The 14,955-nt window shown below is 40.3% G+C and overlaps 2 protein-coding genes across 6 annotated transcripts in view; one reads left to right on the top strand and one right to left on the bottom strand.

The window, feature by feature from the left end:
* Window positions 1-14,955, top strand: part of LOC138056681 (early endosome antigen 1-like) — a 60,505-nt gene that overhangs the window by 28,647 nt on the left and 16,903 nt on the right. Inside the window, exons 36-47 of one of the 5 annotated variants that reach the window (XR_011133511.1) lie at window positions 855-924; window positions 1,005-1,100; window positions 1,494-1,583; window positions 2,475-2,679; window positions 3,065-3,119; window positions 4,130-4,250; window positions 7,381-7,479; window positions 8,181-8,200; window positions 9,927-10,038; window positions 11,279-11,354; window positions 12,916-12,973; window positions 13,046-13,113. Coding sequence is in view for 1 of the 5 variants with exons in the window: in XM_068902534.1 (XP_068758635.1) it covers window positions 855-924; window positions 1,005-1,100; window positions 1,494-1,583; window positions 2,475-2,679; window positions 3,065-3,119; window positions 4,130-4,250; window positions 7,381-7,479; window positions 8,181-8,200; window positions 9,927-10,038; window positions 11,279-11,314 (904 nt within the window). In the remaining 4 variants the exon portion in view is untranslated. Of the gene's footprint in view, window positions 1-854; window positions 925-1,004; window positions 1,101-1,493; window positions 1,584-2,474; window positions 2,680-3,064; window positions 3,120-4,129; window positions 4,251-7,380; window positions 7,480-8,180; window positions 8,201-9,926; window positions 10,039-11,278; window positions 12,542-12,915; window positions 12,974-13,045; window positions 13,114-14,955 lie in introns of those variants that run through there. The other 4 variants (XR_011133510.1, XR_011133513.1, XR_011133512.1 and 1 more) reach the window with 4 other exon arrangements.
* The window catches only part of LOC138056683 (uncharacterized), a 26,956-nt gene continuing 25,745 nt past the window's right edge, over window positions 13,745-14,955 (bottom strand). Inside the window, exon 15 of the mRNA XM_068902535.1 lies at window positions 13,745-14,955. This exon is cut by the window's right edge and continues 53 nt beyond it. Within this exon, the coding sequence (XP_068758636.1) occupies window positions 14,571-14,955 (385 nt within the window). The 3' untranslated portion in view covers window positions 13,745-14,570.

The following is a 14,955-nucleotide window of genomic DNA, read 5'->3' as shown; positions in this document are numbered from 1 at the left end:
TGACTCGTGCCAAGGAGCACTTGGATTTTTTCCAAGTATCTCTGAGTCACCATTGAAGGAAAATACATGCTTTCATTGAATCTAATTTGGTTGAACATTTATCACCTTCTTCATCATAGCTGAAGATATAAAAAGGGTAAAAAAGAAAGGAACTTTAAGTGTCTCGTCTTCTAGCGCTGGAGCAGTAATTGAACACTAATTGGACACTGCAAACTGAAATCAACAAATCATTTGAGGAGAGGTGAAACCGGAGTAGCCGGAGAAAAACCTCTCGGTGCAGAGTAGAGAACCAACAAGCTCAACCCACCGTGACATGACGCCCAGTCTGGGAGTCGAACCCGGGCCACATAAGTTTAGTTTTATTTGGTGTATTCATTTTTTTTTTGTAATATTACTGTATAAAGATGATAGATTTGTAGTTCAGTTTTAATCTTTTAATTTTTTAAAAATAATATTTTATATTTACTTTACGATTATTTTGAAGTTAATTTTTGCGTTAGGAGCAGGCGTAGCTAATTTGGTTAGTGCGCGGCTTACGGAGCAAGAGGTTCGGTGACTTCAACATCTGTTTCGACTTTCCCCTGATCCGTGTAGCTATAGCTTTCAATACCCGTAATAAAGAGCACTGACAGAGGGAGGGAGGGAGGGGGAGGGGGGGGGGGGGGTAAAGGGCGCACCGTCGGCGTCCGTTGATACCAGCCTCGTAGCTGAAGGAACTACCGATGTTAAACAAAGTCACTTGACCTTTACCTTTTACAAATTTTTAGTGCAGACGTTAGTATATACCATAAAATTCCAATTAAAACTGTCAAGTGAAATTTATGACTGAACAGAAATGTTTTCTTTCATGTTAGAATTTCATTGCAAACAAGAATCGGAGAACTAGAAAAAAAACTTACTGCAGAAGAGGAAGCAAAAGCAAAGGTACCGTTTTATGATCAACCAACTACATTGACTCAAATTAAAGAAAATTTAGAGGCAAAGGTTTCTCTTCTTTTTGGTAGGTGCTTCAAGAGGCTCAAGAAAAGCAGCAACTTCTAATTAAGCAAAAGCTTGAGCTAGAAAATAACTTGCAGAACAGTGAAAAAGATCTAAAAAAGGTAGGTAAAAATAGAGTAAGTCACTGGATATTTTAACCTCCCTTGTGGAAGAGCTACCTTCTGGTGTTGCAAGATGACCAAATGAGAGATTTTGTATGTTTACTGCGACTTGCCGTTTGCCTGAACCAGAAGCTCATGGCCTTGCATTGAAGCGTTTAACTGTGGTTCAGAGCTGGGGTTTTTGGAGTTTAAAATTTCCTTACTTGGATGTAACGTAGCTCGAGCATTTTCCCGCGCGTGCAGCTTCGACCTTATTTTTGTCCATATTTGGGCATAAAATTGGTGTCTTAAAATCGCCAGCTTTGTTTCAAGAAAGAGAGTTGCAAGTTACACGCCTCAAGGTCACGTGCTTCTGCCTGAACCAATAACAGGTTTTTCGTATCATTCTTAAAGGCTTTAGATGATCATGAAGAAACCAAAGAAGTATCCAAACGAGTTCAGTTACTGCTTAAAGAGGAGACAGCGGCGGTTCAAACAAAACTGGTGAGAACTGATCAAACTCCTCGAGTGTGGGATTGAAAACTGTTAAATGAAGTTACTACAGAGTCATAGCCTGCAAGCAGGCTCTTCCGTTGAAAATAGCGCGCGCTCAAAACATCCTCTTCCGTTGAAGGTTAGGGTCAGGGTGACTAGTTACCAAGCCCTTATATTTCGACCGCTCTCCATTTTCAACGGAAGAGGATGCGCGCCATTTTCAACGGAAGAGGATGTTTTGAGCGCGCGCAATATTCAACAGAAGAACGAATCACGGCAGAAGAGGAGAAAAGATTCTTTAGGGACTTGAAGTTTCCTCTTGGTAAACTTTTTCTTTTTTGGCGGCTCGTCTCTTGGTTCAACTCCTTATTGTATGAAAGGAAAGCATATTTGAAGTGCGGGTTTGTGTAGACGAAAGACAGAAGTAATCCTCTTACTTATCTGGACAATTTGTCTCTCATAGACACCTGAAAATTTTAGGGAGCTTCAATGTGAACCGAACCTATGATCTCTGCAAAGAGGTTACTCTTTATTGTGAGCTAACGTTACCCTTAAAAAAGAAAAGCATACAGCCCTCTCTGCCTTTCTCATCTAAATCCTTCTGTCCTGTCTGGTTTCTTTGAGAAGTATTTCCTTGTCACTTTTGCTAGTTATCACCACTTAACTCAACTTAACTTATTTTTTGCTACTGTACTAACCTCGCATAGGGGTGTAAATTTCGGATTTTTTTTCTCACTTGGAGTGTTCTGAGCAAAACGCCATCACATGTAGCCGAGAAGGTCTCGTTTTAGGGTTGCACGCGAAGAAATATAAAAATGTTATTAGAATTGCTTTCCAATGATCAATAGTTTCGGCGGATTTAACAATTATGCATGGGCTTTCATTATACTCTGTTTTCAGGCAAATGAAACACAAGAGCATGAAGAACTCAAGAAGATCAAGGAGCAAACTGAAGCCAGACTCAATATTCAGATTTCGTCTTTGACAGAAAACCTTAGTGCTGCAAGAGCTGAAGCAGAAAAACTCCAACAAGAGACGAGGGCGACTGAAGAGAAGCTTACTGAGGCCGAGAAACGAAATGATGATTTGAAAGGAGAGATGACCGGTGAGTGACCGCTAGTAAATAGTTTCAACATATAGTGTATTCGTCATCGTGTTTAATTGTAGGTGTGTAAAATCTAGCGATGAAAAGTTAAACTTCCGACGTTTCGGCGACCTCATGAAATGAATATGTGAGTTCATAGCAGATATAAAATACAGATTCAATCCTTGCTAAAGTCTTTGTCTAGCTCTTTTTCACTTATGCAAATTTGGAGTATTTTATATCTGTTATGAACTCGCGTATTCATTTCCAACTCCTTGATAATGGTGTCATGAGGTCGCCAAAACGTCGGAAGTTTAACTTTTTATCGCTGGTTTTTATATGTCTATGCATGTTTCCCAAAATCATTATTAATTAGAATTTTGTGTTTAATACTTGTTTCCTTTAGTTTTGGAAGCAACTATTCAAAATAATTTGGACGAAAGGAGAAAACTGCTAGAGAGGTTTGTCATTTGACTATCAATTTAGTTGTGAAGGTTACTCGTGATTTCCTGGTTCTCGTTAAAGTGATTTGCAGTAACACTCTGGCAAGATAAAATCATCTTATTTCCCCAATATTTTAAGGGGGAAAGTTTCCAGTTTGAAGAGCCCTTGAGCAATCTATCAAAGGGTGGTTCTCAAGAGACACAGATAACAATAGTGTAATGTACAAACCCAAGATTCTAATGGCAGCGATGACGTAACCAATAGACCTTTTTACCGATGGTTATGACTAAAATGGATACTCCAAAATAAGGTGAGACAATTCGTGACACATACAAGTTTAACATTTGGTGACGTTAAGTGGCAACCTCACTGTTAACTCTGTTTAGGCTGCTGGGTTAGGCACTGATCTCTTGTGATTAGGTCTAAATTAGGTCTAACCCTAACCCTAACCGTAAATTGTTCTGGTGACGCCATATTTAAACTTAGTAAAACTTTAGTAAGATCGTTTGGTACTTTATATATTCAAACCTAAATGCCTCGCCTGTGAGCATCTCTCAATGTAACAGGCGCACTATAAGTAATAAATTATTATGATTGTCACCTCATTTTGGAGTATGCATTCTAGTCACAACCTTGACCGACACGGCGGCCACTTTGAATTTCATTGTTTCAAATACCTGTTACGTGATTTTCAGGGGGCAAATCCATACTAATTGCCCCCCCCCCCCCCTGAGAATCCCATAATAGCTATTTGAAACAATGGAATTCAAAATGGCCGCTGTATCGGTAAAAAAGTCTATTGTTGCTAGGTTGGATGTCTCGTGTGATCAGCTGCCAAGTTGTTTACCGAAACAAGGAAAGGTGTTTCCATACAAATGGAGCTGGAGTCTGGACACCAAAAAGGCTGTCATGACGTCATGTGAAAAGCAGCGACTAGGAAGCTTCTTTTTGACAAGAATATTCAAAAATTGAAGCATGAGACCTTGCATTCATATCTGAATTTAATTTTGTTTTCATTGTTGATAAGATGTGTGGCAGGAGACGAGGCTTTAGAAAAGCAGAAAAAAGAGAATGCTGATCTCAAAAAGAAAATGGAAAATGCACAAGCCGCCATGATGGAATTAACACAAGAAAACCAGTCGCTACAGGTAAGATTTCTGCCTCATGAACACCAGCATGTTTCTCCTTCATTAAGGACGGTGCCTACTAATTCAAATGTATTTTTGCGCGGTTTATGAATATGTGGGAAAAGCAGATCTTAACAAGTGTTATGAAATCCAAAAATAAAAAAAGGTAGGAGTATAGTGTGCCCGCATTTTCCAAAAATAATTGATCAACAATATTCTTTTGGCAAAGAAATGTATGGCGTTCTTTTCCAAATTGAAGGTTAATTATCTCTGAAAAATGCACGGTTACCCCCAATTTTCTTTTTGGATACCAAGAGCACTTGCTAAGTTCTGCTTTCTTCGCATAGTTTTAAACCTTGCAAAAGTATCCCTGTATTAGTAAGCACCACCCATAGGAAACCCGAGTATCTCAAGATGCTCAAATTGTATGCGCAATAACATGATGTTGTATTGGGTCTCACTGTCTGACGAAGGGCTAACGATCGAAGCATCAGCTTTTGAATTTCTTTACCGTGGTCAATTTACAATATCAACCGAGTTGATAAATCCATTTGTTTGTTTCACTTCCCCACCAACGCAGCACCAGATTTTCTTTAGAAAACCCCTTTATCCATATTCGGCTTGATAGCGAGGCATAGAGGACAAAAACAATTCTTGGGTTTTACATGACGTCACGGTCGCCATGTTGGTCTTCCCGAACAATGAAACGGCGGCCTTGTTGGTGTCCCGATCCAATCCTCCGGGAATTGAACTCCACTGTTATGCTAACGTTTTCTTTTGTTTTCGATGAAAACATGGCTGTTGATTACGTGAGTGAAACCTAAGAATAGAAACAAGTTGGAATGAATGTGAAAAATATAGTTATATCATCCACTTTCCTTTGTCTTTGTCCTCTAAACCTCTCTTTCAAGTTGAATTAATATATCGAAGATGGCCCATTAGCTGACCCATCAGGCAGCAAAGCAGTTTCAGCTGTTACTTCAGTTCGGGGATTACGTCTGTCAGTCGGTCATTTAGTTCATTAGCCAGTCACTTAGGCGATTAACCATTCATTCAGTGATCCATCCTTCCATCCTTTCCGGTTCACAAATCTGGACAGTGACTCAGTCAGTTAGTCGGCATCCAATTAGCCTGTTAGTCACTCAATCGGTCAGTCAGCAGTGCTCGAAATTAGCTGTCGTCCCAGATGACCAGAAAGTTTACCGGGCGACTAGTTCTTGGTAAAGTTGGTTGCCCGAAGCAAAAACAACGCACAACCCGGTCAAAAATAGGGAAAGGAATTACATAAGCTGGTCGGCTTTCTATTGACAGTGTGCGATAGTAGTGTGAAATTAATTAACAAATAAAGAAGCCTTGACTGTGCTCTGTTCTGTTGTAAAGCACGCAGGAAACGGCTAGAGCACGAAAGAAGTGTAGGGGGAAACACGAGCCGATAGGCGAGTGTTTCTCCCTACTTCTTGAGTGCTCTAGCCGCTTCCTAAGTGCTTTACAACAGAACAGAGCACAGTCAAGGCTTCTTTATTTGTTTTATGATAAAAAACAAGTAATTTTCTTCAAAAATTCTACTTTATTTTCAAAGCGCGCGCTGCTTGTGGCGAACTGAGATGTCGTCAGCACAGTGCTTTATACTCTGATAAAGCACGCTACTTTGGACCAATCAGCGCGCTTGTAAGAATGTTTAAGATTATTTGATTGGTTAATGAAACAAAGGCTTGTCAAAACATCAATCAACTGGAAAATCACACAAAATTAGAATTTATGGAAAAACAAGTGCCTCAATGTTCGGTTTCAGTCCGTAAAAAACAGCAAAAAAGAGGATCTAAATGATTAAGTTCAGTGAAAACCGGCCGAATTGTTGCCCATGAAAACCTGCACGTTTCCGACATGACAACTGGAAAACAAACTCTTCATTGCTTGCGGCTGGAATCTGAAAACCTGTTGGGAATTTTGTAAATGAAGAACTCCAGCGTGAGGACTTTCTGAGCTTGAAAGAACTGCTGGACCGGGCGACGGTTGAGGTCTTCCATCCAAAGCACTTGACAGAATATCTGAGCAAGCCTTTAACTGACAGCTTCAATAATACCCAAGGTAAAATTCGGAAATTCATCTGCCATTTCTGCGAATGATAGCGTGGGCTTTCGTTTGTTCCGTGCTTTGTACTCTCATAAAGCACGCTGTTTAAACCAATGAGAGCGCGCGTTATATAGAAACTTTATTATAACAATAATTAATTTGCCGCAGTTGAGCGTTTTCCCGTGTTTTGAATATCTGTGGATTTTACAAAACATTTTCAGTGATGAAATGATATGTGAAATGGATCATATATGAACTGCGGATATGAAATCAAGTGAAGCTATGATCCTCGCAGTTATGAAAAATTCAGGACTTGAACGGGGTTTGAACCCGTGACCTCGCGATACCGGTGCGACGCTCTAACCAACTGAGTTGTGAAGGGGGTTTGAACCTGTGACATACTTCATAACTCAGATGGTTAAAGCGTCGCAACGGTATCGCGAGGTCACGGGTTCAAACCCCGTTCAAGTCCTGAATTTTTCAGGCTTCTCTACGCAATTGCAAAAAATGCGTTCATAACTGCGAGGATCATAGCTTCACTTGAAAACATTGTCAGGTAGGAAAATTCAAGAGACATTGTCTCAAACATGTAGCGGGCGATGGAGATTCAGACTTAAAAAAAAACAACAACAAGCGCACACTTAAAACTATGGGATACTCATGCTCCAACGCCATGTGACTGCATCTCAAAACGGGGTGCAGGTTTCCTAATGGGCAACTAAGCATTTATCAGGGCAGCCAAATTTACGGGTTTAGTTGCCCGGCTTTGTTTTTTAATTTTGAGCACTGGACAGTCAGCCAGCCAGCCATTTACTTGTTCAGTCTGGTCTGGTTGGTCTGTCAGCCAGGCGGGTGGTCAATCAACAGATATCCGAATGACAGGGTCGTGTCGTACCTCATAGAACGGGCTTCAGGATGGGCGAAAGAGAACGATAGAAAAAACAAAGAACAACGGATTAAGCACAGAAACAATAGGAAGTACGTCACTATACAGCCAATGAATATAGTTTTCAGCAAGTGGTACGACCCTACCCGGGTGAATGACAGGGTGCATTGAATATATTTATTTTTATTTCAGATTCTAAATACTCAAAAGAACGCACGGAGATGGGAAAGCGATACTGACGTGACAGCTTGTAATGGGTGTGAAAAACTATTCTCGCTTTCCATTAGAAAGGTTGGTTATGAATCTTCTTGTTATTTGTCGCATTCTTTTACTTGATATCATTAATGGAACCATTTAAAGGCCCATTTCCACCCCTGATGCAACGCAATCGTTTGTTATTGTTTTGAAAGTGGCGCGATTGTTGAGTAGCGCGTTCCAATTGGCTGACTATTTTGTCGCGCCAATTTCTCTGGTTTCATGTCACACGAAATTCATGCGCGGGGCGCAGTGCATTCAGGGTGTAAGCCATGGGACTTTAAGTGACATCACAATGCTGACACTTCCTTAGAATTTATTCAAGCACGACTGATTAATTATCCACGATGGTAATCAACAAAGTGCAGCACAGAGACGGAAGCCCTAAAAGATATTTTCTAGCGTGAGAAAAAGGGACTGGGGATGAAAAAAAAGAACGACAGATAACATTTTATGACATATTACGGACACATTGCCATAAGGGGCTTTTTTATTGCACAAAATTATCACAGAGCTTGGTTGCGTCAACGGTTGATTGATAAATCATTTGCATGTTACTAAGGCACCACGCCTTTTATAGTGCGTCTTCGTGTTTAACACCCCTGACCTGTTGGAAGAGCATAGGACTAACTACCATTCAGTTTTAGAGACACAGCACTGAGTGCACACGTCCCCAAACATTGGACTTTATTTCTAGCCTGATATTATTAATTTTCCCATGTGTTCTTTTTTTTCAGCACCACTGTCGAAATTGCGGGTAATTATATTTCACTTCTTTGTTTGTTGTTAATTGTAACTCTATAGACCTCTTTCATAATGGCGGCCAAATAAAATATTCTTTTGTTTTAATGCTAATAAGCCCTACTAACCTCGCTATGACGAGCAAATTTCAAAAAAATATTTCTTTCAAAACGAGGCCAGTAGGTCTAATTAACATAAATACAAAAGAATGTAAAGTTGGTCGCCATTTATGAAAGTGATCTATATAGAGATTCAGATGATTACATGAAAACTTGCGCGCAACTTAAACCTGGACTTGTTTGGTCTCCAAAACACTAAATCCGCGAGCTTTGCTTACAGTCAAGCTATATCGCGCGTGACCAGTATCTACAAGCCTGAAATTAACATGGAATCTTGAAGGTTTTCCTGAAAGTTGCCACGAGAAATGCACAATGACTGAACAATAATTCATCAAACGCTTGAAAGAGTGTTCACTTTACAAACATCCTTTATTAAGAAAATATTTCACGAGAATTCAGAATCTCTAGAGCAAAGTTCAAAACTGGTGCGCAGATTTGAATACTCGGTTCAAATTTCAAAACAACTGGTCAAGCGTGACGTACCTTGAATGTAACACATCCTCCCGCCGCCGTGAATCTTTGCACGGCATTTGCCTCTCGCGCCAACGATACCACCAGCTACCCAGGCTATGAATGTATTTGCTTCCCTTTTTTGTAACGGTCTTTAATTGATGTCCGCTAGATGTTGTGCAGGACCTAATAGAGAGCTTTAGATTCTAGGACGAGAACGACTACGAGTACGAGATTTTCTCATAAGACAACATTGAGCGCGCGCAAACCAGCGTCATCTTGGCGGGAAAAACTTGATGCCGTCGTCATTTTAGTACGAGGTTTTGCAAAAATGTTGTCGAATCAAAACTAGTCAACAACACGGTAGCAGTTTTGGCTTTTTTGATGAGCAAAAAGGCTCAGTTACCAGCAATAAGAATAACTGAGCAACCTATACTGCTAACAAAGAGTAAGATTAAAGTGCCCCTGTGACCAAAAAATCAATTCATATTTTTCTTTGGATTTCAAAACTATGTTAACAAAACACTAAGTGACCCACGTTTTAAGCCTTGATTTCAAAAAGACACTTCTTTATTTTAACTGTAATTTTCCTATTTAATGGTCCGCCATTACTAACATTATGTTCTTGAGAGAGCTGGATCGAGGAGAAAATGACGTCATAGGCTCACAAGTTTAAGAATGAAATACGTGTGTACGCCGCATAATTAATATGCAGCACGGGGGTTTTGGGCTTTCAGACTTTTAAACTCACGCTTTGCATATATAATAAGCTGCGTTCACACGCTGAAATTTTAAGCTAGTGAGCCTCTGACGTCACTTTCCCCTGGATCCAACCGTCTGAGGTCCAATCGGTCAGTTTTGAACGTGAGTAATGGCGGACCGTGAAATCCAAAACTTACTCTCAAAGTAAACGGCCTTTGGATAAAAATCAAAGCTCAAAATTTTGCCCGTCAGGTGTTAAGCAAACACACTTTCAAAATCTGAAGGAAAAAAGGAAGTGGTTTTTTTGATCACAGGGGCACTTTAGGCGTACGGGTTATAAATTTCCGTAGTATTTTCGCTAAAAACGGGCAGTCAAAACTCGTGCTTGTTCTCGTCCTCGTCGTAGAATCTAAAGGTCCCTATTGACAGTTGCGGGAACACTTTGACCCATTTTTGTTGTCTCTTACACAGATTAATCTACTGCGGTGATTGTACTTCAAGAAATGCGCACATCACATCCAGCAAGAAACCCGTGAGAGTGTGTGACAAGTGTTTCGACGAAGTCACGTCAGGCACGGCTAGAGTAAGAAGTGATTCTTGTAATTATATTACTATACAGGTATTAGTATAGGAAATCGTATGAACGCGAATGCATTTCGTGATTTATGGGCAGGAATGATGTTTTCAGAAGTTTCAAAACGTCTAGTGACAATAAATCACGAAATGCATTCGCTTTCATACGATTTTCATTTATTAGATGCGCAACAAAATTATTCCACGGTTGTTTCCATAGCAACTTCCGTATTGCACTTTATAACCCATTTATGCATTGGATATTCCATTGAGTATAGACGTAATAAGGGAACTTATCATTGGAGTATGACTTCTAATGCCGTTCTACACAGTACGAGCATAGGCTTGTGGGCCGGCAGACGGTTTTCAATCACGTGATGTGACGGCCATGTTGGCGCACAAAACTGAAGAGCAAATTATGGCTTATTCTTATAATAAGAGTCAAATTCCTAAGAGACATTTTTCTCTATTGTTCTTTGTACCAACACATCTACTGTGACGTCAGGCGAAAACCATCTATTTTGCTCAAAAATGCCTGTACTCACGGTCGAAATTTCACTCGAAGTTGAAGTTGTCGTTTGCATGTAAAAGGTAGTACAAAGGAAAATACTATGTTTATACGCTTTCGCGTAGGTAGGGCATGAACGTAGCGAGGCTGTTTGTTAAATTCTGGACCGCCAAACACAAAGCAGCCTTTCACAAATCCCTGCCTCCTTATCACCGAACAGACCGCCTGCCCCTTGGAAATTAAGTCAAGTATTCATCTTGAATAATAAGGTACATGTATTATCAGCAAACGCCAAAGAAAACAATAAAAACCAAGAGAAAATGAGGGGACAAAGAGGGAGGCTCAGGGCGTTGGCCGGGACATGTCTTGTTCACGAAAGTTATTTTTAGACGAGCGGAAGTCTTTGTTCTTCCGAGACGTTGGCTCGCAGTCTTGCCTCGCTCTCAGGTTCTTAGTGAAAAGAGAAAATGGCGGCGCACGTGGAAGGCTGATGAATATTTAAATTCGTATGTCTTTTCAAAATGCATGCGGACGTCTCTGAAGACAGACTTCCGCTAGAACAAAGACTTCCGCTCGTCTAAAAATAACTTTCTTGGATATGACATATCCCAAGGGCCTCCCTCTCTGTCCCCTCATTTTCTCTTATAAAAACATATTTATTGCTTTTCTGTAATGTCATGATCATCTCTAAATGAAATCCACAACTTTATCCGGCTCTTTGCGTTTTTTTTTCTTTCTTCAGTCATATTCTTTGGGTCCAAACCAAGGCTTCAGCTGAGGACACGCCAAGTAAATGTTGAAGTCATCGCGTCGCAAGGGTGAGGTGGGCAACACAGAAGGCCAGGCTCTCTGATGATGGGATTTTGTGAAAGTCTTATTTCAGCTTCACGAATTAGAATTTAGTTCTTCTTTACCTGTACGTGCTCCATTTCTAGTGTACAGTAAGGCATTCGTCAGAAAAGTTCAAGTCGCTAGTTACGCGGGTTTTTCAGAGGACATTCCGGGCTTATCTCGGTAAATGGCCTCTTGCAGTTAAACCGTAAATACTCAAGAAAACATGGCCTTTAAAAGGTTATCGATATATTTTTAAGTAAAAGTAATGGAAGAATCCGTCGTAATTTTGTATCATTTCAGATAAAGGAAAGCTTCAAGGTCTGTAGTATTTCCTTGGTATATTTTACTGAAAATGACACAACAAGTTAAGGGTCGCTATATTTTTGCATTTGTGGAAGAAATTTAATCTTAATTAAATAAAATAAACTTCTGAGCGTTTTAAAGGCACTCTTTCAGACGGAGCAGATGAGATAGGTTGAATACCAATATTCAGTGCGAACTGATTGGTTGAATGTTTCAGTGCTAAGTACCATATTTGGAAACCCCTCGCTCTTGTTGTTCCAAATATGGTACTTAGCGAATTGAATATTCAGAAGCTTGTTTCCCAGCACACAAGGGGCCGTTACACGTTTCAACCCTTATGGCTTTCTGGTATAAGTCAATTCCAAGAGCGCCCTTTCCCCCCGGGCATTTGACTACATGTTTGTAATATTGTCCCTTACATTTTCTTATCTGACAATGTTTTGTAAAAGCCACAGATATTCAAAACACGGGAAAATGCTCAACTGCGGCAGATTATTATTATCATTAACTTCACACCGCTATCGGACATTCACAATAGAAAAGCAACAAGTAAGTCGGGTGCTGCTTGTGATTAATTCGTTTTCTATTTTTGGTTGCGTAGTCCATTGTTTTTATCCTCGAGAAACCACGGTAAACTTTCTGGTTGTCTGGGAAGACCGCTAATTTCGAGCACTGCATGCGTAAGGGCTCAAATCGCCATTCATCCAACCTTTTTGTAGCGAATCAGCCCTTTAGAATTTTAGGGGAATAAAAACGTAGAATTTGGTATCTGCTCTCATCGTCGAGTAACACTAATCATCGCCGTGGAATTTATAGAATTGTATATCAGTAATGTCAAGAACAAATTAAAAAAAAAAAGAAATGTGAACTGTTGGTACTGTATTGGATTACTGAAAAACAACAATTTTGTAGCAGTTAGGTTGATAAGGTCAATCGGCCCCACAGCTTATCGCAATACAATAGGCCATATCCGAGTTCATGTCTGCCTCCTCTTCAAAGCGAGTCTACGAGCGAAGTTTTTGTGATTGCAATTAGTCCTACTTTACATATGAAAGAAAACTAATTTTCATAAGAAAAACTTACCACTTTAGCTCGCTTTGATGAGCGAGCTAAAGTGGATGACATGAACTCGGAAATGATGTATCTTCCGCGTCATTTGGAATCAGGTCGCCGCCTTTTTTCCTAGTTAGTTAAGAACGTTGAACTGTAAAAACGTCTTTTCATCTTTACGAATCGATATAGACGAATGTTACCCCTGAAGAATACTGGAGTTCATTCCTCCTTGTCATACGTGAAACAGGTAAGTGTGTGCGGCGTCTCCTTTTTTTAAATTCACCGAGCAAATTGAAAAGTACTTTGTTTTTATCGTCAGGCAAACAAAGATGTCTATCAAAAAATATGAATGAACTGGAAACAATGCAGAACACCAAGGCTTAAAAGGTAAGATTTGATGCCGTAAACTTCAGATAATTTTTATTCTGGCAAAAGTCGCTTTCATAGTAGACTGTGAGCAATCTCTCTTTTGTTCTAAAACTGCTGAAACAAACGAGTACGTTGGACTTGCAAAATGGCTTTATCGCGGGTCGCAAATACAGCAGGCGTGTTTTTTAGCTCTAACCAACGACCACAGTATTTGCGAGACGCAGCTTCAGCAAATTTGAAAGTTCAACGATTTTAGAGCAAAAAAGAGACTACTCGCAGTCTACTTTCATAAAGATAATTATCAGAGGCTGTAACTGCTCGTAATAAAGATCTCTGGTATAAAGCGTTTTCACTCACGTGACCAGCAGCCATATTGGATTACTGAAACAAAAGAAAGTATTTGCATAAAAATAGAGTTCAGTTCCCGGGGGATTAGTTTGGTACACCATCATGGCCGCCGTGACGTCATGTGAAAACGCTCTATGGGTGGTTTGCAAATGCTGCGATGTACAATTGCTGGCGGACGAACAAAAGGAGCTAATGAGAGGTGTTTTCGTCCACCAAGATGGCGGCGATGACGTAACGTGAAAACCACCTCTTGACGAAACTGATTTTAGAAGCACAAGTTTTAAATACAAAACAACACACACATGATCAATAGATTTTAATATATTAATTTTTCGCTTTTCTTATTATTACTTACTGTTCCGGGTATAGCTGATGTGTTGACCGTGTCTGACGTTAAAGTTCTTTACAAAAGAAAGTAAATGTAACGAGCATAATTATCCATTTCCTTTGCCTTTATCTTGGTGGTCAGTACTCTCGATTCAGGTAAAGGAAATCCATAAACTGTTTTGTGTGAAAAGAGGGTGATCATGTTTGTAAGAGACATTAACTTAAGATTCTGAACACTCCATAAAATTATCGGTAACGAATTACAAATGCCAGTGGTATGGCCCTTGACGCTATTTAGGTCTTTAGGTTCTACCCATGGTGTATATGCCAGTTTCATCCTCATCCATAAAGCGGTCTTTGTAAACTGTATAAAGCAAATTATTCCTCTCACCGTTGGTTGTTTACGAACCTTCTTGAGCGACATCTTAGTACTTATGAAGCTTTCTCATAAGCGTCCACGCACTTTGCGTGAGAAGACGGTGTAGATTGTGCGATGACTAACAACGACTGCGTCTCGTCGGACAGTTCAGTTAAAACACATCCATAATGCAGGCCTCGGAAAGAAATGGTAACGGGGATCGTGATTTGTACTAAAAGAACTCTTCTTAAACGTTCTTTTAAAACAGGAAGCAGATTAAGCTCGCCTTATGCAAACTGGAGACTTATTGTCAAACCCACTTTGCAGTTTTACGAACGTAGAAATCTTAATTGGATTGAGTCGTCTTTGCATTCAACAAGCCATTAGTTTTCAACGTACCCAGCAACTCACTGTAGAAAAATGTAAAAAAAAATTCACAAGCCTAAAAGATCACACAAGTTGCACTCTTGGGAGGGGGCCTGGTCGCTGATCCGTTGTGTGCTGATGAAGCATTCGCTCTTGAATTTTCCTCCTCAACGATTTTCGCAACTTTGGACACTGCTTGAGCTGCACCATCACTGTTGCCATTGGCGACCGCCTGAGCAACCTCGGCTGCTGCAGAAGCAGCTTTTATTGCGGGTGTAGAATGCTTTGATTTGGCAATTTGCTGTGCCGTTGCGCCCGCAACAGCAGCAGCTACCGCACCCGCCGCCATGCGCCTGATTTCTTCGGCGACTTTCTTGTCCTCTCTTGTATTGTCCGAGTCCGTTTTCGGCGACTGCAGATCAGAGAACTCGACACCTTTCTTTTGTCTGCTGGACGGAGGA

The sequence above is a fragment of the Montipora capricornis genome, chromosome 7, assembly GCF_036669925.1.
Source record: "Montipora capricornis isolate CH-2021 chromosome 7, ASM3666992v2, whole genome shotgun sequence".
Lineage (NCBI taxonomy): Eukaryota > Metazoa > Cnidaria > Anthozoa > Scleractinia > Acroporidae > Montipora > Montipora capricornis.
Note: the sequence above shows the minus strand (reverse complement) of the source record. Positions and strands in the feature narration are given on the sequence as shown.